The following is a 26897-nucleotide window of genomic DNA, read 5'->3' as shown; positions in this document are numbered from 1 at the left end:
GGGAGTATGCTAATCTTGTACAGGAGTTAAAACTTTATCATGGCCGGTTCCGCACTTACTTTTGAATGTCCGTGGGACAATTTGAGGAGTTCCTCCAGACAGTGGCACCGCATCTAACGAGACAAACCACAAACTTCAGGAAACCAATCGATCCGGAGCAGCGTCTGCTGTCTGCTTGAGGTGAGCTGTCCTCTTAAAATCAAGTCACTGATTGTCATGTTCAAGTGTTGATATTACAATGTTTCTAGTTGAGTCACAATGTAAACATTTATGTGCCAGTCATACTGACGGCAACACATTCACTTTACATAGTCGCGGACACAATTACGTTTAGAAAAAATCAACAAGTTTTAACTCAAAAGGTTATGTTATCGTTGTCTGTAGCCTACAGCGACTTGCATGTACTCCCACATGAGCTGTAATCTCGTCAGAAATGCAATACCTGGCAAAGGTAAATGTGGATTGAATAGCTAGTGACATCTACTGGACATTTCGTTTACAGGAAATAAATTTCAATATTTAATTTCTGTTTTAATATTTGGGGACTGCGAGTAGCCCAGGCTATAAATAGGCTACTGTCTAAGATAAGATAAGAAAACCTTTATTTATCCCACAGTGGGGAAATTGTATGCCTATGGACTACAGATAGAAGTTTAACTACTAGACTTATAGTTTAAATAAACATTCAAAAGGTACTTTAGTGTTCCAATTGTTTAAGTAAAGCTAAACAAGGTAACAAAGGTAGTATAATAACACACAATGACAGGATTTAACTGAATCAAAGCATCACAGAAGACCCAGGCAGATTTACATTTTATTTTTAATCACGTCTGAACAACAATTTTTCACTATTGATAAAATATGGTTTATTCATACTCTCAAATGTACATATATATATATATATATATATATATATATATATATATATATATATATATATATATATATTTCAGATTCTTTCACCACCATAGCCGCCAGTTTCCGCCTTGGAATTTCCACGGTGTCCAACATTGTGAAGCAAACCTGTGATGTCCTCTGGGAGACTTTAAAAGACACCTACATGCAAGTCCCAAATGAGGAGCTCTGGATCATTTCCAGAAATGCGATTTGAAAAGGATTTCAAAACACATGAATGTACCTTGCATTTCATGTGAACTAAATCTTATCTGATTGAAATCCGATATGCACAACATTAGGATTTTGGATGGACAGTCTGAACGTAGCCTTAAAATAAACTGAATAAGTGTGACACTTGGAGCCCACATGCGCAATATTGAAATTTGTGTAATAATTATTTGTAATAATTCATGATATTTATAAAAAAAGGTCCTTAACGAGATATATATATATATATATATAAAATGCTTTTTTAAAATTAAGAAAATTATGTTTTCCAAGTGATTTTCAAATAAAAAATATTTACAAATGTGTTTTATGTCATATGTCACACAACTCTGCCTACATGGCATGCGTTTGTGGATCTAGAAACATTTCTTGCGCATAAATTGTGCATCAAGGTACGGTATTATGTGATTTTACCAGTATTTTATGAGCCTTTGAAAATGCCAGAGAAACAGCACTTTACATCTCTGTTATGTGATCAACGCTGTACTGGATACAGATGCGTTATAGAAGCGTCACGTTATTCAAGATAGAACAGTAAAATGTCAATAAGTAGCTAACTAATGAATAATTATCCAACCTCGACATGCGAGTAATAGGCGAAATTACAGTAACACAACCAGAAATGTTTCTTAGTTCTCCAGTCAGTCAGTTTTAATGATGGATATGATACAATCTAATATTTGAAACACTAAATAAATGCATTATGGATACCATTTTTTGTAGAAAATACATATACATTCACACACAATCACACAAATAAGATTTAATATGGATCAGATTTAATTGTTTTTGATAGTAAAAGTTAGTTACATCATCCAAAATAAAATCAAGACATTTTTCAGCATTGCAAGATTTTTATTTGCATTATACACTCACAAAACCCCAACAACCCACTGCAGTGATGAGGCTTGTACTGTTACATACCTGATGGTCATTTGGGCTCAATATTTGGTATTAAACATGATATTATGTCCTATATTTTTAACTGCAATTGTGTTTAAAGGGTAACTAAACCCCTGGTAAAAAAAAAATAACTAATGTTATCGTTTACAATTACAGTCTTATATTCAATCATTTTAGAGATTTTAAAATGTTTATAAATAATATTAGTGTCATGAATATTCTCACAAAGCAAAGAATCTCCCCTCTCTGCAGCTCGTGTAGGGGCGTGGGCGGTGAGCCATGGCAGAGACATCATACATCACCACAACTTCCAATAGGAAAATTCAACTGCAATAACCACCCTTCAACCTGAAGAGGGCAGCACTCAGACATTTTTACACCATATATTGTAGAATTAAAACACTTTTATACCCAAATGTCAAAACATTTACTCGAATCAATGAACAGCACTAATAAAGCCCCAGTCTTACAGATCATTAACTAAAAAAAGTTGTTTCAGGGTTTAGTTACCCTTTAAAAGGCAAAATCAGTCATGACATCTTACATCGTGTTTACGCGTGAGGCTGTCTACACAGGACGCATCAAAGCAAATGTGCCAATTATTTGTCCTTCATGTAACAATAACTTACAATAACTCTTGTAAAAATACACCATGTGAAAACTTAGGTGCGAGTTCTTATGGTGTCCTTAGTGTTTGAAACTTTTCACATTGAGGGCATGTGTTAGGCTTCTCTCCAGTGTGAATTCTTGTGAGACTCTTAAGGTGTCTTTATGAAATTCTTCTCACTCTGATGGCAAGTGGAAAGTCCATCTTCTGTGTGAGTTCTCATATGCCACGTCAGGTTTCCTTTATGTCTGAAACTCTGTCCACAATGAGGGCATATATATGGCTTCTCTCCAGTGTGAATTCTCATGTGTTCATTAAGGTGTCCTCTATGAATGAAGTGCTTTCCACACTGATGGCATGCAAATGGTTTTTCTACAGAGTTACTTGTTGTGCAACTCTCAAGGTCTCTTTCATTTTTAATATTCTTCCCACTTTGATGGCATGTGGAAAGTCCATCTTCAGTGTGATTTTTTTTAATGTGCCATGTCAGGCTTCCTTTATGTGTGAAACCCTGTCCACAATGAAGGCATATGAAAGGCTTCTCTCCAGTGTGAATTCTCAAGTGTTCTTTAAGGTGTCCTTTATGAATGAAACTCTTTCCACACTCAAGGCATACATGCAGCTTGTCTACAGAGTGAATCTTTAGATGAACTTTCAAGTATCCTTTATAACTAAAACTCTTTCCACATTGGGGACACGTGTACGGTCTCTCTCCACTGTGAATTCTTAAATGGTCATTAAGGTGTCCTTTATGAATGAAACCCTTTCCACACTGATGGCATGTATGTGGCTTCACTCCAGAGTGAATTTTTATGTGAACATTCAAGTATCCTTTATGATTGAAACTCTTTCCACACAGATGGCATGTGAACGGCTTTTCTCCAGTGTGAACTCTTAAATGATCATTAAGGTGTCCTCTATGAATGAAACACTTACCACACTCATTGCATGTGTAAGGTTTCTTTTTAGTGTGGATTCTCATGTGACACTTAATTTCCTCTTGATTTGTGAAGCTTTTTCCACACAGAAGGCATGTTAGAGGACACTCTTCAGTGTGAATTCTTGTGTGAACCTTAAGTATTCTTGCATTTGGGAACCTCTCCCCACACTGTTGGCATGTGGAAAGTTCTTCCTCTGTGTGAATATTCATGTGCCATGAGAGGCTTGGTTTATGCGTGAAACTCTTTCCGCACTGATGGCACGTGAACGGCTTCTCTCCAGTGTGAATTCGTATGTGACCGTTAAGGTGTCCTTTATGAATAAATCTCTTTCCACACTGAGGGCATGAGAAAGGCTTCTCTCCAGTGTGAATTCTCATGTGAATAGTAAGATGTCCTTTTTGTTTGAAACTTTTTCCACACTGATGGCATGTTAAATGCTTCTTTCTGGTGTGATTTTTTTATTTGATCCCTAAGGCGTCCTTTTTGTGAACATTTTTTAGACTGTAGGTTACTAAAAGGTTTTTCCTCCGTTATTAAACTTTCAGGTGTCTGGAATTTCAGATTGTCCTCCACATCATTCAGTTCTTGACTTTCCTCTTTCACTTCCATCAGACCTACAATTAACATTTAATGGTTAAAAATCAGTTTAAGAAAGGTGAAACAAGAAATACCAAAAGAAGAGACTCATATTTAAAGACAAATTGGCAAAAGACCTGAAGGAACACTTTTTGTCATTCTGAAGAATCTGCTATAGCACCCATATGCAATGTAATGTGTATTTTAGATGTGTAGTAGGCATGTTCTCTATAATTTGTAGTAAATTTGTTATTTTACTGCTATTATATTTTAAGCCAGTGGTTCTCAATTTTTAGGTCAGGTACCACCTTCAACTAAATCCAAGTGCTTAAGTACCACATAGTCACCAACCAAGTATATTTGAGCACGATTAAAAGGTTAAAAAGGGGTGGACGAAATGAAGAAAATCTTATGCCAAAATATTTGAGTAATTCTATTTCAAGGTAACAATATAATACAGTTATTTGTTGCTTTAAATACGGTTGTTACGATACCAAAATTTAAAATACCACTGAATTTTCATAATTCGACAATTTCAATATCATAGAACAACTAACACTAGCCTAACAAGTAAAATGCTTACTAAAAGACAAGTAAACTAATAAAATAAGAACAAAGAAACTAATTACGCGTAATAGGACAAATAAACACATTAGTACAAAGACATTAATTCAATCAACAGACCTATCTGATAATTTTAAAGCACTATCAGAAATACTTAAAATGAAACACTGCATAGTCTTCACTGTATGAAATATACACTGATTTTTATTGAAGTTACAAAAGTCATTGATTGATTTACAGACACCGATAACAACCGCTATATTAGTCTGCCGTTCCTTAATGCACAGATCCAATATAATGACAAAGATCAGATTTTCTCAGAACTGTTTATGTTCACTTAAGACAGTTTTCGTGAACACGTTCTAAGGCGGATATTTTGACAGAACTGTGAGTGTGTATTTGACCGTTTAAGCACAATAAGCAGCAAACAAGAACTCGAATCATAACTCTTAAAAGCTGTGTGACCAGTGACTTTATATGAATGCTTCAGGTGTGTCAAATCAGTTTTATATAAGACTTTATTTTGACACTCACCAACCACTTTATTAGGTACACCTGTTCAACTGCTCGTTAACGCAAACATCTAATCAGCCAATCACATGGCAGCAATAATGCATTTATGCATACAGAAATGAGCAAGTCAATCTGCTGAAGTTCAAACTGAGCATCAGAATGTGGAAAAAAAGTGATTTAAGTGACTTTAAACGTGGCATGGTTGTTGGTGCCAAACGGGCTGGTTTGAGTATTTCAGAAACTGCAGATCTCTTGGGACTTTCAAGCACAACTATCTTTAGTGTTTACAGTGAATGGTCCAAAAAAGAGGAAAAATCCTGTAAGAGGCAGTTCTGTGGGCAAAAATGCCTAATGTCCGAGCAGAATGGACAGACTGATTCAAGCTGATAGAAAGGCAACAGTAACTCAAATAAGCACTCGTTACAACCGAATTTTGCAGAAGAGCATCTCTGAATACAAAACGTGCGTAAAATGCATCGTTACAAAGCTCAAATCCTCTCAGACTGGTTTCTTGAACATGAGAGTTCACTAAACTCAAACGGTCTCCAGTCACCAGATCTCAGTCCAATAGAGCAGATTTGGAAAGTGCTGGAATGGGAGATTCACATCATCTGCAGCAACTGCGTGACGCGATCATGACAATAAGGACCACAATCTCTGAGGAATGTTTCCAGCAGCTTGTTGAATCTATGCCAAAGAATATAGGCAGTTCTGAAGGCAAAGAGGGTCGAAGCCAGGACTAGCAAGGTCTACCTAATAAAGTGGCTGGGGAGTGTATATCGATAACAATGTACATTACTTCAAAGCAGCTTTACAGAAAATATTGCAGTAATAATAGCTTAAGTTGCAGGTCATAGGTCATCATTTGGCAGTTCCATTTAAAGATTAAAAAAAATATATATATATGCCTTTATGTTTAACTTAATGGCACCAGTAAGCAAGAAACAAAAACCTTCATAAAGTGGTAGTAGAGGAAAAAAAAAAAGAAAAAGTAAGAGACCCAGTCAGATTATACATAGTTCATGGGTTCATAAACTGTTGATGTTTCGTTTAGTAGTAATTTGAGCCATTTTCAATGCATTAGCACCACCAAATGCTCTGATATTAGGCTTAAGGCTTCACTCTGGTGTGAGATTTTGTGTTATTCTTGAGTAGTCCTTTGTGTTTGAAACGCTTTCCACATTGATGGCATTATGCGGAAAGTCCATCTTCAGTGTGTTTTTTTTTAATGTGCAACGTCAGACTTCCTTTATGTGTGAAACTCTGTCCACAATGAGGGCATATATATGGCTTCTCTCCAGTGTGAATTCTCATGTGTTCATTAAGGTGTCCTCTATGAATGAAGTGCTTTCCACAATGATGGCATGCATATGGCTTGTCTACAGAGTGAATTCTTTGGTGAACTTTAAAGTATGCTTTATAACTAAAACTCTTCCCACACTGAAGGCATGTATACGGCCGCTCTCCAGAGTGAAGTCTCAGGTGAACCTTCAAGCATCCTTTATGACTGAAACTCTTTCCACACTTAGGGCACGTGAACGGCTTCTCTCCAGTGTGAATTCGTATGTGTTCATTAAGGTGTCCTTTATGAATAAATTTCTTTCCACACTGATGGCATGTGAACGGCTTCTCTCCAGTGTGACCTCTCACGTGAATATTAAGGTGTCCTTTATTGCTGAAACTCTTTCCACATTCTTGGCACAGGAAAGGATTCTCTCCAGAGTGACTTTTTATGTGATTCTGAAGAGTTTGTTTACAAGCAAAGCTCTTTCCACACTGATAACATGAAAAAAGCCCTGCAGTGTGGATTTTCATGTGATGCTTAAGGTTCACTTTATCTGTGCATCTCTTTCCACACTGAAGGCATGTTAAAGGGTTCTTTCTGGTATGATTTGTAATTTGATCCCTAAGGCGTCCTTTTTGTAAGAAATTGTCAGACTGTGAGTTATTGGAAGTCTTTTCTTCAGTTATGAAATTATCAGGTGTCTGAAAATCGAAGTTGTCGTCAAATTCATTCAGTTCTTGATTTTCTTCTTTTACTTCCATCAGGCCTACAATTAACATTCAATTGTTAAAAATTGGTTCAAGAAAGGTGAAACAAGAAATACAAAAGATAGAAGCCCAATAACAAAAGATATGAAGTAACTTGTGTTTCTTTTTGTGTGATCTTTAGTGTGCTAATAGTTCATTCTGATATTGTGCTAGCAGATTTGATAGTGTTTTTCAATCCTGGTCCTGGGGACCCACAACGGGGGCTATGCACAACAAACTTTTGCATTCAGATCATCATTTAACATACATTCATAATTTGTGGGGGGGGGGGGGGGGGGGGGGGTTGGGAGATAACCCCCCCAATATTTTAATATATGCATTACAACCCCCCCAATATTTATACCATGATCACATGAAAACCCCCCCCAATGTTCAAACCAAATCTACACCCTTGCACACATTTAACACTCATTAGAGCTCGATGAAATTAAAAGTGTGCAGAGCGTTGGGTCCAAAGGACTGGAATTGAAAACCACTGTGCTAGACTACTGACACGTTATGTCATTTTAGATGCATTTTGGTGTGTACACTATTAAAGACAGTTAATCATTGGGTTACGTGTCGATCACATCCTATTGCGCTTGAACAGTTTAAAATTACTTGAATGTTTAAACTGATAAGGCTTTAAAACGAATACACAGGGTTTTGACAATAAGGACTGGCCGATGGTCGAGGGCCAGCATGAAAAATGCTCGGGACAGTTGGCTGAATTCTCACTGGCCCATTTTTGGCAAGTCATGCCAAAGTTTATCACTTTAAGTCCTGCCAATTTAAACATTCAAGCCATTTTAAACCATTCAAGAGGTTTAAAATAGTGTGCCCACAGAAAGCCACCTCTCAGACAGAGCAAATACTGAATCGAGTTCTCTTTCGCGTCTTCTTGCACTTCATTGGTTATACAGACATATGCTCATCTTGGCAAGTATCAATTGGTTATGTCTTAAGTGAATGTTAAACAGTTGAGAAAGAAAACGTGTATAAGTATACTGGATCCATGCATTAGGTCTTAAAGTGACAGCAACCTTATATATCTACTGTTGTCTATGTCCTTAATGTTAACAATAAAAGAGAAAATCACTAGTAAATTTAGTAACTTTAATAGAGTTAGTACCAACTCACTTTTTCAGTGGACTTGGTTCCATAAGTATTTTTTCCAATTCATTTTTTCCCAGAGTTTAAAAAAACCTCTCTGTTAAAGTGTTGAACTAAGCCATGAACTAAGCCAACCAGTTACGAGGTGAATCACAACATTACAAACTTTTATTCAAAACAAAAGTATTTGAAAAGCGGACAAAAAGAAAAGGTACAAGACTTTAAAGGGCACCTATTATGGAATTTTGAAATTTACCTTTCATGTAGTGTGTAACATAGATCTAAGTGAACAAAAACATCCTCCAAAGTTTGAAATATGAAAGTGCACCGTATATAAAGTTATTGTCTTTCAAAAGTAAGAGTCGACTCGGAGTCATTTTTATGAATCGTTAGAAGACCGAAGCTTTCTCTCTGACTAGATGACGTCAACTTGTCAAGTTATTTGAATACGACACGCCCACTTATTGCGCTCCAAGGCCAGGGAAAACGTGAAAACGTCATGGCGACGAGACGCTGTTTTCTGAAGTGCGACTCAAAAGCCAACTTTTTTCATCTGCCCAAGGAGGAGCATTTAAAGACTAAGTGGCTACAATTCATATATACAACTATACCACAGAAGTATAGTCCGAGCCTTGTGCTTTGTTCGCGCCATTTTGAAGACGATTGCTTTTAAAATGCAATCAAACTGTGATTTACGAGCCGGCTGATATTGAAGGAAGGTTCAGTTCCAATTGAGTTTCAGTTTGTTGTGTAAGCACCGATTAGCTTCTAGGTCTTCAATGGCAATTGTATTGAGATATGTGAAGTGTTTGTCGTTGTTTTCGGAGTTGTCTTAAAGAATAGAGTAATACCTCGTAACGTAACTGCATTTTTTTTTTTTTTTTTTTAAACGTTATGCTTAATCGGGCTAATGCAAACAAAGACTGATTGTGCTTTTACAATATGAACTCTGGGCTATGCTCGCTAACATAACATTAAATTCTTCATCTTATTTTTAGTTTTTTACTACAAACTACAAAGCATGGACTATAATCATTATTATAACACAATTTAATTGATAAAAGCATCATTGTACTCCGTGTTAAACAATAAGTATTATCTCTGTAAACACTGCTGGGTCATCTGACCAATCAACGCAGATTAGCGTCGCGCAAAGGAGGGGTTTGGAAAAATGAGTCGTTGAACGAATCATTTGGGAGTCGGTGAGCAAATCAGGTAAAAATAAATACATATTATACGACAACAAAAGTGTTTTTTGTCATTGCATGCATGTAAAACTGTTGTTGGGGACTCCCACAACAACATTAGGAACATTTTAAATGTCATAATAGGTGCCCTTTAAGGTTTAGTGAGGGAAAGAACTACAATCCCATGAAGCAATGAATGACAATCAACATAAAAAGGATGGAGAAATATGAAATATTCATTTAGGGGCTGCAACGAACGATTATTTTGATAATCGATTAATCTGTCAATTATATTTTCGATTAATTGACTATTTTTTACAAATCTAAAAATGCTTATACATAGAATAACATTTTAATTGAAATTTGATTCAAATCCATTATTTTAAACAATGTTAGCCCACATCCTGCCCAATGCTGTCCTCCAAACAATGTGTAGTATAAAGCCTAAAAAACAATACAGTGGATGAATCTATGTAGGATATGCAGTACATTAGGGCTGCACGATATTGACATTGCAGTATTTTATTCCTGCGATATATATTGCGATATGCAAATTTCACTAGATGATTTGAATAACCCTATTTATAAATAATTAATAATTCTAGATTGCTTGGGGTGATGATTATGTAGGCTAGTGCATCTGAATAATTACAGGCATAGATAAATACAATAGAATAAATAATTAAATTCAGGTAAATCTAACTGTATTCAGGTACAAACAATCAAATGTGCCTTTAGTGCCAATAGAGCCTTTACTGTTACTGCTCTCATAAACATGCTTTGGGTAAAATCTTATCTTTCAAATAGGAAACAATGTGTATGTATTGATGGTGTGAAATCTTCTTATATTGCTTGCCCAAAGGGGGTTCCACAAGGTTCTGTTTTAGGACCAATTTTATTCTCTCTTTACATTAATGACTTACCTGAAGTATGTAAAGATGTAAATATTCAGTTATATGCAGATGATGTAGTTATTTATACCCATGCAAAGAACTTTGAAAAAGCTTCGAGTACTTTGACCTCTGCTATGACTAATGTACAGGATTGGCTTAACAGGACTGGCTTAATATTGAACACAAAAAAATCTGTGTGTATGATGTTCTCAAAACGGTTAGTAGAGATGACGCGTTCAAATGTTTTTTTAGGAGGAGAGGAATTAGAAGTTGTGAAAGAGTTTACGTACCTTGGAGTTACTTTAGATGCTACCCTTACTTTTAAAAGCCATGTAAAAAAGTTGTCTAATATTGTGAAATTTAATTTAAAAAAATTTAGGTACATTAGGTCGTTCTTGACAGTTGGTGCTGCGAGGTTGTATTTATATTCAATGATTCTTTCACATATGCAGTACTGTTTCAGTAGTTGGTCATTCACGAGTGACTCAATTCTTAAGTCAGTAGAAACACTGTATAATAAGGCGATAAAAGTGTTTGATAAAAAAAAACTTTCATTCCACCACTGTAAAATCCTAAAAAAACATAATCTATTGAGTTTTGAAAATTTTAAAAATTTTAATTACGCGTGCTTTGTTTATAAGGTCTGGCATGGGCTTGCTCCACCTCCGTTGAAGGAGTTCATTAAACAGAGGGCAGATTGTGGTATTGGAACCAGATCTGTCAGTAGAGGGGATTGGGAAGTACCAAATAGGCGAACATCTTTTGGCCAGAAAGTTTTATCGGTGATAGGAAGTAAATATTTAAATAGTTTGCCACAGTCCATAAGACAATGTTCTACTTATCACACTTTTAAAGAACATCTTAAGAAGTGGCTTTTGAAAAATCAAGTGTGTAAACATTTTTCATAGTAATTTTTTTTTTTTTTTTTTTGTGATGTATTTTAGGTATTGTGTTTTAGTAGAGTTTTGTGTATATTGAGTAGTATTTGTTATTGTGTATACCTGCCTAGGGACTACGGACGTAAATTAGCAATACTGCTATAATCCGGCTTGTTTACATTTTGTATTTTGTACAAATGTACATCAACATGCTTTGTCCCTATCAAATAAAGAATAATCAATCAATCAAAAAACATGATTACTTGTGTTACATGTAGAATTTTAATAAAAAAATGTAATTTCTAACAAAACATATTTCAGCAAAATGTGTATTAGTCAGAATTATTGCGCTTCTGTTACACTGCGCTCCGTCTGTATGACACGCATGCGCACAACGGCGCTCGTTCATTGAAAAAGAAAATGCTTGTGGGACTTTCTAACATTTACAGAGAAGGGTATAACCATAAAATGTAAGTTATGCACTGAGGAAAACATGTTTCAGAGGCAGTAATCTGTCAAATAAATCTGTAAAAGCACGACAGGGCAAGATGCGGTAAACGCTTATGCTTTTGTTTGAAACGCTTATAAATATAGTCTAAAGCAGGGGTGGGCAAAGTTTTTGGCTCAAGGGCCACACTGGGTTTTAAAATTTGACAGAGGGCCGGCCCAGTAGCAGCAAACACATTTACATTGTGGGAACGTCTGCGCGACATTCAACAACTGAGAGACGACGTTTTGACAATAAATTTTTTATGCTATAGACAGGGGCGATTCTATAGGATTTTACACTTTAGTTTAGGCCGGGTCTAATGCTCACTATTAACTAGTTTCATTAACAGGCATATGGCAAGGTTTTATAATCACTGTCCTGAATGTGAGGTGGGCTAGTTAGGAAAATTTTGATTCCCACATATCTACATATGTGCATTTTAAGATGTTTTGAAGGCCAAAAAAATTGGATAACAACAGCTTTAAAATCATGTCAGTGGGCAGCTGATTATTTTTCTCTCATCAGCATCACACTCTTTTTTCTCTTTGTTTTTCTCTTGCCCTGGCTCTTCCCCTCCTAAAGCTGAACTTTGACTGATAGGCTTTTATTTTTTTGTCTGTCAGTGAAGAAAGTAAACATATGGGTCAACTGATTGATTTTTAGCCTATGAATCATTTTCATTTAATTTCATCATTTTCTACCCGTTCATTTACTGAAAGCGACTAGGAAAGCTAGGTATATAACTATTAAATTAATTCACAATATAGGCTACACATTAATTATTGATCGTATATGCCTAATACAGGGCTTTATAATCAAATAGGTCCTAAATTTGAGGTTGTTGGGGGTTAAACATTTTTTATTTCTCTGATATGTGCATTTCAAGACGTTTGAAGGCCAAAAAAAGTATAAGAAATAGCTTTAAAACCATGTTAGCGGGCAGTAGATTATTTGTCAATGCCTGCTCTCTCCTCATTTCCATCACTCTTTCTTTTTCTCTCAGTCTCCTCGTCTTGCCCTGTCTCTTCCCCTCCTAAAGCTGAGCTTTTTTTATTTACTGAAGGCTACAAATTGTATTATATTAATTCTCAATATGTACTCATTCATTATTAATCTTGTGCCTAACGTGATGAAAACGGCTTTGTTAATGTGTCTTTTCCCCTCATAATGACAGTAAACTAATTATTAGGCTACATTACATGAGTCACGTTACATAGGCCTATTTTCAGTTCAAAATGGTGAAAATAGACAAAAGTTTATTAGTTTGCCTGATTATTTTTGTGATTCGTTTAAAGGACAAGTTCTGTATTTTACACTTAAAGCCCTGTTTTCAGATTGTTTCTGATGAAATAGAAAGGTTAAGCTTGAAATTTGGACACATGCTGCTGTCCCGAGAATTTTAGGTTTCTGTGGTAGCACCCCTCCACCTCCACAATGGCTGCATAGGTGCACTGGAACAATCCTTCCTAAAATGCATTAAACTTTCGTTTACAAAGACGTGAAACTCACCGAGTGGGGTGCTCACGTTAACCACAGAAACCGAAAATTCTCAGGCCAGCAGCATGTGTCCAAATTTCAATCTTAACCGTTCTATTTCATTAGAAACGATCTGAAAACAGGGCTTTACGTGTAAAATACAGAACTTGTCCTTTAACATTTATGACCTAAAAAAACTGTCAAATATGAAATGTTTAGTTTAGCTACTAACATCAATATCTCGCACTTGACTGTAAGCGCGTCGAGTCGCTCTGCTCAAATTCGCGCTCTGAAGCTTCTCTGAACATAAAGCCCGCCTACTTTGATTTGATTGGTCATCTCAAATATTCTGACATTGACGAGTAGTGACAGACCAATGAGGCTCATATGAACACACACACTGTCCTCTGTTTCTGAAGTGCTCTGCGCCGCTGCGGATTGAAGATGAAGAACGCGCTGAATCTGATTATAACAAGACTGAAGCGAGTTCACTCGAATTTGTGTAGCCTACACTTAATCACAAATGTATATATATATATATATATATATATATGACGCAAAGTGTTGCAGGAAAAAGGCAAAATGAATGCGATCTTTAAGACAATTTTTTTAATACTCGACGGGCCGGATTAAACAGCCTAACGGGCCGTATGTGGCCCGCGGGCCGTAGTTTGCCCACCCCTGGTCTAAAGCATTCTCATGTTTTGGAGAACTTGGATCATGCATCTTTCCTGCAGCAGCTCACTCGATGTCCTTCGCTATTTTCCATAGGCCAATGCGTTTTATCCATAGAAACATGTTATTCACTACTTTAAAGCAACGTGCAATGGGTTTCCGAGCACAGATGGGAATCAATAATCAAATTCATTGTTGATTAGGGCAGCACGATTAATCGCAATTTACATGAAATCGCACTTAAATCGAGTTGGCTGAAAACCAAAATTGTTTGTGTAGCGAGTTCCTTTTCAGGATATATTGAGCTTATAATTCTTTAAGATCGAGCACGTAAAATTCTCATTCGTGTATTTAATCACACTAAGTGTCAATAGTGCTATATATATTTACATTAGGGGTGTGCGATATTACGATTTTTGATCGTGGACGATTAAAATGTCTCCACGATCTGCTTTTGAAGAAATATCGTAGGATCGTCCATTTTATCAGTTTGCATTTCTGGCGCCTCCGTCTCAACATACTGTACAGCGCGACGTATATCCACATGAAATGCAGAGGAACGGGACACTGTAGTTCATAAAAATGAATTATTTGCATGTGCTTTAAAGCCTTGCCGGTTAAACACGTCATTCGCTGCTGATGCGCTGTTCTAACGGGCGCTTTTCTGAGCGCAATACACCCGACGCGCACATGCACTAAAGCCTGTCTAACAGCACCCGTTACTGAACTAAGTTATCTTATTGCGCTAATACTGTCAAATACACACAAGGTTTACATAAACAAAGTTGGTTATGTCTAAAGTGAAAGAACAATAGAAAAAATGAAGAAAAAAAATCTGCCTTGTCAAATGCGTGTAGACTCGTTGCGCGCAGATCTTAAAGTGACAGTAGCCCTAATAGTAAACATGCTGCCGCTTGTCCTTAAAGGGGCAGTTACCCAAAAATAAAAATTCTGTCATTATTTACTCACTCTCTAATGTTGTTCCAAACCTGTATTAATTTATTTCTTGTGCTGAACACAAAAGAAGATATTTTGAGGAGTGTGGCTAACGGTTGCTGGTCCCCATTGATTACCATAGTAGGAAAAAACTATTATGGAAGTCACTGGGGTACATCAACTGTTTGTTTACCCACATTCCTCCAAATAACTTTTATTTTCAACAGAAGAGGGAGACTTATTCGGGTTTAAAGCAGCTTGAGAGAATTTAAATTTTTGGGAGAACTATCCCTGTTAATAAAACAACAAAATACAAAGAGCATCTCACTCACTCTTGACTGAGAACTTTAATAGTAGCTTTAATAAGAATCAATGTAAAATTTATATAGTGAAGTCGATGTTGTGTTTTATTTTCATATTTGTTCATTTAATTACTTTCTTCAATGCTGTTAAATACACCTGTAGCTGAAAAAATAAAGCACTGTTTTTTTTATTTGTATATTAAGTTGTGTATGTGTATATTTGTTCTTAATTTTTAATAACAAAGACAATGACAAATATTTTTTATCTTCGCCACTTTGGCCTAAATGTATGCCATTCTTTTTTATTTTATATGTTATTACCTAAGGCTTTGTTTTTAAAATAGGGACATTAGTTTGGCTGTGATGCTCAGTCACTTGCAAAATAGTAAAACCAACATGAAAAGGAATCGTGATAAAATCGTGAATCGTGATTTTCCTGAAAAAAATCGTGATATGATATTTTTGCCATATCGCCCACCCCTAATTTACATACATACCGCAATATAGCCTACATGATATAATCTCTAGCGATTAGGGGTGCTCTAATTGATCGGCTACCGATCGCTATCGGCCGAGAAGTGCTTTGGGAAGTTTGATCCACAGTCTCTATAAAGGCCAATCTCATGCTGACGATGCATAAAGGCGTGAACCTGCTGTTTGAGGTATGGCACGACATGCAGTGGCACCATCTAAATCTCCGTACAGCGCCGGTAAAATACTAAATGCTGAAGGAGAGTAAAATTCATATTTCTTTGATAAACACCATTGTCGGTAACGATATAAAATATGTTCGATATAGCGCTCAATGTTTTCATTAAAGTGCGCGCATCGCCGGTAGATCTTAGGGGCCGTTTACATGTGGAAGGCGTGGCTGCGCTGCCTTCTCCTTTCTAAAGCGCTCGCACTCCCGTGGCGTCTGTCGTTGCTATGCAGCCATGAACTGCGCTCTCCACATCATGTTGACTGAAGGCAAAGAAGCAATACAACTTCTTTGCTGAAGGTGCGTTCCATTCGACTGTGATTCGTAAGTTGACTGCGAAGTTAAAGATGGCGCGAACACCACAACGTAGCCCAACATCAAATGGCAAACGTAATGAAATCGGAACGAAACTGCGCTACTCATTATTTTGTGCTTTATCAGTTTGGACGCAGCGCGAGCCGATCTTGATCAAGCGACACTGTTACTACACAGCGCTAAGAGATCCGGTAAAGATTCGCTACTGAAGTAGGGCTGGGCGATAAAACGATAACGATAATTATCGCGATATAATTTTTCTCGATAAAACGATATCAAGAGTTCGATAAATGTTCGATAATTTTTTTTGCGCCAAAAGCGGAAACGAATCTCATTTGAACCGCGCGCGCCACACGGACCGTTTATCCGCTCGGCTCAAAGTCCAAACGGCAGCGCGAGTTCACTCGAGCAGACGCGTTTACTCTGATCGGTCTCGGTCACTAGACCCAGTGAGAAGCGCTTGAATTCAGCGAGGAACACAAATGTCTCAGTGATTTAAACCGGTTTAAAGGCAGATGCAGCAGCGCTGACGAACAGGAGAAGCACTGTGCGCAACGATACAGTCAGAAGGCTTTTCCGGCTAAGTTACACATTCCCATCATTTACCACGGATTTAACGTTACTGTAACGTTAGCCTAGTAATATTAACTGCACCATGAAATGTGGGATATATATATATTGAATTGTATAATATTATTAATGTAGACAATGTATTAAAGGACTAATGGAATATAATTACAGTTTTTAATAATGTATTTAGGCTACTGGTTTTCATAAATACCATAGAAACCATAAAGTTACAATAGAAACCATAAAGTTACATTTTATCTGTGGTTATCATGATCTAAATGCATGATGCTGGATGACCAATGGTTAATTTGAATAAAACTAAAGAATATTACATTTGACCAAATAAAAATAATGTTGTTACTTTTTTTTTTAACAGATGTTACTGTTTTTGTTAATGAACATAAATTGTATAAAGTAAATCTGCATCCTAACTCAAGCTAATACTACTGAAATAAAGATGTTTATTTTGTTAGGGAAAAATGACAAATGTTTGAATGTTCTACCTCGGATTTGTGAAATGTTCACCTGTTTGGCAAGTGTTTGTCATGATATGTTCTGACAATAAAGAGTAGCCTAGGCCCTAGTTTAAAAACACAACGCTCTGGTTTCTACAGCTTTCACTTAGGAGTACAAATCTGTCTTTAAATTTGAAATAAATAAAGATTTGACATTTATCGATAATTATCGATATCGACTGATATAAAAAAAAATATCGTGATATTTTTTTTTGGCCATATCGCCCAGCCCTATACTGAAGTAATAACATCGCTGCAAGATCTGGTTAGAAACATTCACATTTCTCCGTTAGTAACGGATCAAACAGCGCAGACGTGGAAACCAGGAGAAACATTGTGCCATGAATGAACTAGTTATAGGCTTGAAGTCCACAGATCAGCAACATTCACCATGGATTTAATGTAGTAACACTAACTGTAAACATGGAAGTTTGGCAGGAATAGAAAAATGCTTTCAAGAACGTCACACATCTTTTTCCAGCACTTCAAAACTCAAATATTATCATATCTGAATGTTATTTTCAGTCTGATGACCAAAACATTATTTGTTCATCCTTCAAATATTATCCCTATTTATAAAAATAAAAGTTTCAAGATGTAGGAAAAAACACCTTTAAATTTTTTTATTATCTTTTTTTATTTTTATCAAATAACTTTTTCTGGCATTTCTTTCTTTTTGCTGTATCGAAAACGTACCTAACCGTGACACCACTGTGTCGTATCAAACCGAACTGTGATTTTTTTGAACAGTTACACCAATTATTACAGATGTCAATCTACCTAAAAAAGTTTGCCTTGATTGTTCTACGTTTACACTTTTACATTACACACATTTTGTAACATTGTCCAAGAGTTTCTTTAACACTTACCTTTTTTATTTTAATATAGGCCTAAGACAAAGATTATATACTTATGTTGGAATGGGTACGAAGTTGGCATTGAATTTCATTTGAAATGGTATTAAAAAGGTCTTAAAAAGCCTTGAATTTAAGCTGGAGGATCCTGGGGGTACCCTGAAATAAATAAAAAACGTATTGAAGCAATTTCTTTCTTGCAATTTGAATTCCGGAAAAAGTGGCTGGTAAAATTGGGCATCCACCAGCCACTGTGGCTGGTGGACAAAAAAGTTAATTTCCCACCCTTCTAACTGCTAGTAAATCGTTTATTTGTTATTATTTTATTATAATTAATTATACATGATAAAAAGAAGGCTCCAAATAGATCCGTATCGATGATCAATTCGGCAGATACTGCTTCCTGTGATCGGCTCCAAAAATCCTGATCGGAGCACCCTTACTAACGATTAGAGATGCACCGATTGATCGGCTGGTGACCGCAATTGGTCGATTTTTACGTGATTGGCCATGCCCTCCAACTGGCCGGACAATCTGACATATGCCGATTTCATGCCGGTCAAATGCACTCGGGCCCTACATGATTAACATCGCACAACATCAGCATCACACGTGCACACGGAACGCACATGTAGGAAACCTCGTGAATTACGGGCGTTTCGCACCACAAGCGTGAGCGGTGCATATTTTTTCCGACGTGCATGTTAATCACATTTACGGGCGGTTTTGAAATTGATTGTGCGGGTAAAAAAGGGTTTGGGCGGGTGGACAAAATTTGGGCTGGTTTGGGGTCAGTTCGGCGGTTTTCAAACATCTACATTTTAAAGTCTAATTGGTTAAAAAACTAAACTAAAGTGTGCATAGTCCATAAAATCAGTCATCATGACATTACAACACACACGCAGCGCAGAGTCAGTTGGCGTTGGTGGTGACGTCACCGACGAGCACGCACTTTTAGCCAATCAACGAGCGATCAGCAGGAAGACGCGATTTAGCGCGATAACTTGTAGCTGTATATTCAAGTGATCGCTAATGCCAAAGAGGTGACATAGTAAGTTGCATCTACAGTAAAGAGTGAGATAGTGAGCAACTCTAAAAACGTACACATGTGGGGGTTGATGACTCGATGGTGAATAACTGATGAGAAGAGCACAGTTGAATGAGTTGAATTGAAATTGAATATGGGACGACTCCTTTCCATGGTCATGTGCGCACACTAGCCTAACTAGACATCTGCAACTTTTACACCGTCCAGACTGCATGCACTCTTGTCCCTGACAGCGGCTGACAAAGGTTTGAATCAACGATGATGAGTTTTGACTGCTAAATTCTGCGTTATGTTCTGCAATGTGTGCTTCCGAGGGCTAAAGTCATCGGTTTATTTCTTGATTGCCGTTTTGACAGTGTACACCTGGACATTTAAAGTCATATTTGCTAATTCTCCCTAATTATTGCCCTGTTTTGATCTGATTTCCTGGGAAATTTATTTATTTTTTATTTTATCATTGTTATTTTGTTTTAAGGATATACAAATTGCTTATCAACCTTGAATGACACGGCCATAAAATTATATCACATTATTTTGGTAGTAAAATTTTGGGCGGTTTTTTCTTGGAGTGGGCGGGTTTTGGTGAGCTTTTGGGCTGGAAATCACCGTCTCAATCTGGCAACACTGGGCGCAAGTCTATTTTAGCTGCGCTGCTCACACTCAATTAAAGTGAAAGCACCCTTTTGATGGACAAAATAAACTAAATTTGGGCGATGTCAGAAAAGAAAATGAAGACTCAAATATTTATAGAAATTTACCCATTTCAACTTGTTTTTATCATTCAGTTTGGGTAAAAGTATGGTGTTTTATATATATTTTTAAATATAGAGAAAATAAATATTTGGTGTGCTGTAAAGTGGTTAGAAAAAAATTAAATCGGAATCAGCAGGTCAAACTTTATGAAAAATCGGAATCGGACTAGAAAATTAATCGATGCATCTCTACGAACAATAGACATTTTACACCATGGTAACAATATCATCATAGCGCCCAGCCCTAATGATAACCATAGCAAACAGAAAAAACCATCTGATGCTGTATGTCAAATCAGTGCATAAAGATTGTAAAACAAAGTGTAAAACAATAATAGACCTGGGCACCACTCCACATGTAATGTTACTTTGTTGTTCATTTTATAACTAACTTCTCAAATCAGTCACTCAATAACTTTTTAGATGTACATTTAAATATTTTTAAGAATAAAATAGTTCCCTTTGTTTTATGATCTGTCCTAACAGATATATATATATATATATAGCCTATATATTATGAATAAATATGTAAAGTTATTACAAACGTTATCTTTGCTTCTTTTTGAGGGGGATTTATTGTGTGCATGGCTGGCCGTGTTCGCCTTAGCTGCTACACCACCGAATAACATTTTTGACCCAGGAAAAAACCCTGTCAATATTTTAATATTACTGCCTTTATACATTGCACCACATTGAATTAAAATACCATAATCTGTCAAAACAAGTATATTTTGAGTACTTATCAAGTCGCCAAATACGGTGAGAAGAATAAAGCTTTGTTTTTCCTGTTGCTTGAATGCAATACAAGTCGCTTTAGATAAAACATCTATCTCAAATGCACAAATGTAATGTACAGTTCCTGACAAATCAATGGACACCAACCTAATAGTTCCTCAGTTTCCTCTTCTTTCACTTTGCATGGTTCTGAATCACCGATGTCCTGCTTCTCCTCTTTTATAAACTCCATGTTTCTCTTCGCCACGTAGATCTCACCTGGAGTTCACGGAGTTTGATGAGAATTAACAGTAGAAAGAAAAAGAAAGTAAATTAAATCACAGTCAGTGTCCCTCATGCGTGGATGCGTTTTGCACAGAAAATGTAACGCAACACAACAATAACACAATAAAAACATATTTTGGCGCCATTTACGAGACCAGCTATTAGCAAACAAAGCAAGCATTGCCATATTACGTTGTTTGCATTAATTTTGCTTTGGGAATAAGAAATAATTAATGCCACGTTTCTTGGAATACATGTGCTAAAATCAATTTTGAGTATTGCTGAAAGTTGCACTACAGACCTTGAATCCTGACTGACTCAAAACAACAACCTTTTCCTCTGTCGAATAACAACAGGCGAGGCGACTCGAGGTAGTCCCGGAAATGATGTAATAACGTCACAGCGTGTCAAAGAGGCAACATAAAAGTCCATTAAAAGTCCTATGGAGATTTGTAGAATGCTGGACAAAATTATTGTAAACTTTGTTTGGAAATCTAAAAAGCATTTAATTAAAAAGATGATAGCTGATTGGACAATGGGTGGTTTTGACTTAGTGGACTTTTCCACTCTTAATAACTCTTTCAAGATTAAGTGGATAAAATCTTTTTTTGAACAATCATACATCTTCTTGGAATATTATCAAATCATATTTTCAATTCAGTTGGTGGTTTGCATTTTTTATTGCACTGCAACTATAACATTTCTAAAATACCTTTAACTCTTACTAGTTTTCATAAACAGGCTTTAATATGCTGGTCTTTAATATATAATTATATTTTTCTCCACATAGATATTTTATCTGGAACAACCAAAATATTAAATATAAAAATAAATCTATTTTTTTTTAAATAATTTGTTTGATTAAAATATACTTTTAGTGAGTCAACTTTTAGATGAAAGGGCTGTCTTGCTCTCTTATGAACAATTTATGCAAAAATTCTCTTTTCCAGTCCCCCCAAGAGAGTATGCCATTGTTTTTGGTGCAATTCCTGATTGTGTGAAACCTTTAGTCAAACCTGGCACTAAAGGTCCTTTATGCGCTCCACCTATTTTTGACAGCACTGATATATTTGTTGATCAATGTCCTCTCAGCAGCTTGTCAAACAGGAAATTTCACTCAATTCTTAGCAGAAATCAGATTTCTTTGCCTGCTTGTGTAAGCTTTTGGAAAAACAAATTTGATGATATGGTATGGGAAGATTTCTAGTTTCTTCAGCGGAATTTTTTTTAAACTAATAAAGTGTTTGAAGTCTCTGTTAAAATTATTCACAATTGCTACCCAGTTAATTATACATTTGCTAAATGTAATAATAGTATTTCCCCTTTGTGCTCATTCTGTCATCAGTTTGATGAGACAATTATTCATTTATTTTGGGACTGTGTACTGTACATTTTTTTGGCTTGACTTTTCAAACTTTGTTAAAAGGCATCTTTAAAATTCTATAAGCCAGAAAAATTGGGTTTTTTGGTGACTCTCTGAAATTAGACCCTTATCATTTTAAATTTGTTCTTAACTTGCTACTTTTTCTTGCCACTTTTTATATTCACAAGTGTACATTTTCAAAGAAAACTTTATTTTTTAGAAAGATTTTGATATCTAAATTCTTTGAAAAACTCTACTGCATGTAAGACTCTGCAATGGTGTCAATCATTTAAGCTAGTTTAATATTCTTTGTTTGTTTTTTTGTAATGTAACCCTCTGTACTGTTTAGTATTGTGTATTATTGTCTTGTTTTTTGTATTAGTTATTGTTGCAAAAAACAAACAAAAAGTCCATTAAAAGTTCTTAAAATCACGAAATCTGGACAATTCTCATGATGTTTAAAGGGTAACTAAACTCTAAACCAACTTTTTTTAGGTAATGATCTGTAAGAATGGGGCTTTATTAGTGCTGTTCAATGATTCAAGTAACTTTTTTGACATTTGGGTATAAAGTGTTTTAATTCTACAATATATGTAGAATTACGTATGTAAAAACGTCTGAGTGCTGCCCTCTTCAGGTTGAACGGTGGCTACTGCAGTTGAATTTTCCTATTGGATGTTTGCGGTGGTACGTGACGTAAGTGATGGCAAGTGACGTAAGCAGGTTCCAGTTCACCACGTCCTTGGTACGAGCTACCACGCCCTTGGCCATCTTGTTTCGTCAAAACCACTGTAGCAAGTCAGGAGTTGGAATTGCGAGTATTGAAAATGATCAGGATAGAGTATTTTAGCATCTATTTAGCATAGCATTTATATAGTTATTTAAATTATTTTGTGTATCCTAGGTAGTTAATTAGCATAGTTGTTAGTCTAGTATAGGCTCTATGTGCAACTTACTTCCGCATTCTGCAAAACAGGTGTCACAACATCCGGTTCAGGTCCGCTGTACCGCGTTACGTTAGATATGGCGCTGTTTTACTCTAGATGCCTTCAGGAATTACCCAAAATAAGCATAACTGACGTCCATCGCATATGTAGGTTGACATCTAAAACTCCTGCCACCAAAATGGACAAAGGGTTTAAGCTATACGCCTCCTCATACATATTTGACTATGAAGGTTTGTATATGCTAGTGATAGCTCATGTTAGCATTTCCGAACGGAAAGAATGCAGTATGTCACTATGGTAGCTAAACTAACGATAACATTAACCTAGTAATCTGAGCTGCGAATATATGATTGCTAGCTATTTACCTACATAATCACGTTTTCACTTTATTTTTCACCAGTATCTAACAAAGACAGGCTGACTGGTGCTGTCAGCATCAGGGCAGCTAGTCACAGATCAATGAGGAAAAACGAGCAGCCACACAGCTTGAGAGTAACGTTAGGGATGGTTTGGGTGTTCTGTTCGGGTTCTCAATTTGTTCCAGTTCAGGGACAGTATTTATCAAGCCTCTCAGGGTAGGAGTAAGTAAGAGTGGATTAATCAGTGATTGTGAGCGGGTCCCCTTGACTGTCTTATCACCATGGACAGACTTGCAGGAGCTGCTTTAGTCTTGAGATGCTTGGTAAATGCATGCACAAGTTCCCAGTGCAATGTTGTTTTTTGTCTACTTGTCAAATTATGTGTATAGTGAGGTTACTGGGATAACTCTGATTTGACATCCTTGATTCCTGAGTGCCATCTTTTCTATGTTATTCATAGTCATATAAAATCCCTCTATTACAGCATGAACAAATTCTGTTATAGTTTTTGTTGTAGTAATGTCATTGCCAAACTTGCCCCAGCATCCTAACTAGACTGTTATTAAAATCAGTGGCATCTGTTTGAACCACTGCTCAAGTATGATACATTCAGTGTTGGGTAAGTTACTCTAAAAAAGTAATTAATTACTAGTTACTAATTACCTCTTCAACAGAGTAATTCGATTACTGTACTAGTTACTCTCTCTAAAAAGTATTCAATTACTTTCTAAATCCCATATATTGAAAGAAAAATTCATTGAATTTACTAAAAATTCATGAAACTTGTTTTAATTCTTTCAAATAAATACTATAAAATTGCATGAATTACCCTTAAACTGACCAAACAATTTAAAGGGAGAAGGTTAAATAATAAACATGTACTTTTTAACATCAGACAATAAATGTTGATGTTAAACCTATTGTTTTATATAGAATTGTTTTAGTTAATAGATTGGATTGATCTATATATAGTATTTAGCTTGATTACATTCAAAGTACCTTTAATTAAATTACAACAAAAAAATAAGAGTAATCCCTTACTTTTTAGAGGTAAAAGTAATTAAATTACAGTAAATAATTGCCTAGTAATTAGTTACACCCAACACTGGATACATTAAAGCTCAACCACACTCTCAAATCTGTGTCAATATTTGTAAAACAAATTCTCTATATACTTTTGTACAGATAGTGCTTCGAGATTCGGACCCTATCATCCTAGTGTCAAATCGGTGCTCATGTGTAGCTGGCACGGCAATGTGTAACCACACTGTTGAATCCAGTTCGTTGAAATTATGTAGTGTTATTGTTTATCATATAGTGAGACAAATAGAACAGAATTGATGGAGGTCCATTAGGAGATTAGTGAGCAGATCAGAGACAATTAAATTGACCAATTAGTGGATTAATATCCAGAGAGACTGGCTCAGTGAGTTAACACAGTTATAAGGCCCAAGCTTTGACCAGTGGCTTGTTTTGATAGTTTGTTAGGAGGCAGGCTACTGCAAAAAGCTGGTTGATACTGCCACAAATGGACAGAGGGATAATAGTGTCAAACAGTTTGTTCTCTTTGATGCGCCTAATTGTTCTCTCCACATGTATCCTTAACCGTGCAATGTCCTGAGTGACCAGCACTTCGCCATGAGAGAGCTGTGACTTTTTACTCAGAAAAGGTGGTCTGTAAACTTTGCAAGGCACTAGGTCATCAATTCTGAATCCTTTGTCCACCATTACAGCCATATTTCTATCCAAAAGAGGGACAATGCCAGATTGCCTGAACAATTCTTTGTCACTGATAGAGCCGGAATACAGTGAGGAAATAAAAGTAACAGCACCATGTGGTGACACACCAATCATTCCTTTCAGGGTAGTGTGGGATTTATATTGTGAAAACATTTCACTCTGTAAGAGTAAAGATGAAGGCATCTGACATCTCATCTCTGTACAGTCAATAAGGACTTGGGTGTCAGAGTATTTGCCGAATACACTTGGCATCATGGCTCTAATTGTCTCTGGAGACATCCATATCCCAAAAGCATTCATTTGGCACATGAATACCAAAACGATCACCCAGATCTTTCTCCTTCAGTCCCAGTGATAGGTACACCAAGAACAGGAACAGTCCATCAATCATCGGAAGGCATCGGCTCTGATGGGGAACAAGTCTTAGTGGTAAAAATGATAATTATTCCATGGTCATCAGAAATGTTTCTAAAGTAGGGTCCAAAAGTCTAAGACCACTTTGTATGTGGTTTTAATTATGTTGAATTAGAGAGTTGTGTTGTTATGGATGTAGATTTATCAGCAAGCTACTTTTATATAAAAAAATTTAAAAAAGTATGAACTATGCTTACCGGTCGATGAGGTCAATGGCATTGTCAGGAGCTGCTGTTGTGCTGGAAGTGGATGACTGTGTACCAACACGCACAATTATCCTCGTTGCAGGTTCAATCTGTCTCCAAAATGCCATTAGGTGGTGGTAACTTGCAAATCTAAAAGAGTGAAAGAAAATTATTATTAACTTTAAATCAAAGCATTATTGATGTTTGAAAAATGCTTCATCACAAAGCTGAGATATGTGGTTCTCACAGGACAGAGTGTGCTCTGACATTGGCTTGATGATCTTATATATTAAACTAGCCAACAGTATTTAAAGTTAAAATGAGCTCAACCTTAAACATCTACAGCAGTAAAATAAACATGCACATTAAAGCAGCAGTAATAACAATTCATAAACATCCTATATAATAGTAAAACACTTAAAAAAGGAGTCATTTTACTGCACTATGGGTACTTTTACTTTTCATACTTTAAGTACATTTTTCTGATAATACTTTTATATAAGTAAGGTTTTGAATGCAGGTAGTGGAGTATTTTCACAGTATGATATTAGTGCTTTTACTGAATTAAAGGATCTGAATATTCTGCCCACTACTGTAATTCATAAATGAATGGACTTGAACACAATCTAGGTCTGCAAGAAAGTCATAACGCAAGCTAAGTATCATATGACATGATACGTACCTGGTATAGAATCTAATGTCATCATCCGATCCTAAAAACCTCTCCAAGCCAAACGACTGCTTCAGTGTAACCTCAGCCATTCTTTTTTGCAGCTCCTCTATCACCTGCTGCTGGGCCTCTATTTTCTCACATGCTATATCCAAAGCTGATGGTTCTGGTTTTGCATCGTAATCATGGCACTGAAGCAACAGTTCAACATCCATCTCTTCCTCTTCAGTTGATTCGTCCTCTGGTCGTTGTATTC

The 26897-nt window shown here is 36.3% G+C and overlaps 2 protein-coding genes and 1 long non-coding RNA gene across 3 annotated transcripts; all 3 read right to left on the bottom strand.

Annotated features, from left to right (window-relative positions):
* Positions 1-1889: 1889 nt before the first annotated feature.
* On the bottom strand, positions 1890-4184 carry LOC306999642 (uncharacterized protein). Its single transcript, XM_079614515.1, has one exon. The coding sequence runs from the start codon at positions 3951-3953 to the stop codon at positions 2787-2789; it is 1167 nt and encodes a 388-aa protein (XP_079470641.1). The 5' UTR covers positions 3954-4184; the 3' UTR covers positions 1890-2786.
* LOC306999643 (uncharacterized protein) lies at positions 4047-21366 on the bottom strand. The gene is made up of 3 exons (XM_079614516.1): positions 21265-21366; positions 20847-20957; positions 4047-7280 (listed from the first exon to the last, which is right to left on the bottom strand). Exons 2-3 carry the CDS (start codon positions 20929-20931, stop codon positions 6421-6423), a joined length of 945 nt encoding a protein of 314 aa, XP_079470642.1. The 5' UTR covers positions 20932-20957; positions 21265-21366; the 3' UTR covers positions 4047-6420.
* Positions 9261-14302, bottom strand: LOC306999644. The gene is made up of 3 exons (XR_013797887.1): positions 13977-14302; positions 11587-11926; positions 9261-10338 (listed from the first exon to the last, which is right to left on the bottom strand). It is a non-coding gene; the product is annotated as an uncharacterized lncRNA (long non-coding RNA).
* Positions 21367-26897: the final 5531 nt, after the last annotated feature.

The sequence above is a fragment of the Phoxinus phoxinus genome (genome assembly GCF_949152265.1).
Source record: "Phoxinus phoxinus genome assembly, chromosome: 5".
Taxonomy (NCBI): Eukaryota; Metazoa; Chordata; class Actinopteri; order Cypriniformes; family Leuciscidae; genus Phoxinus; species Phoxinus phoxinus.
This window is presented reverse-complemented; position numbering and strand designations above follow the sequence as displayed.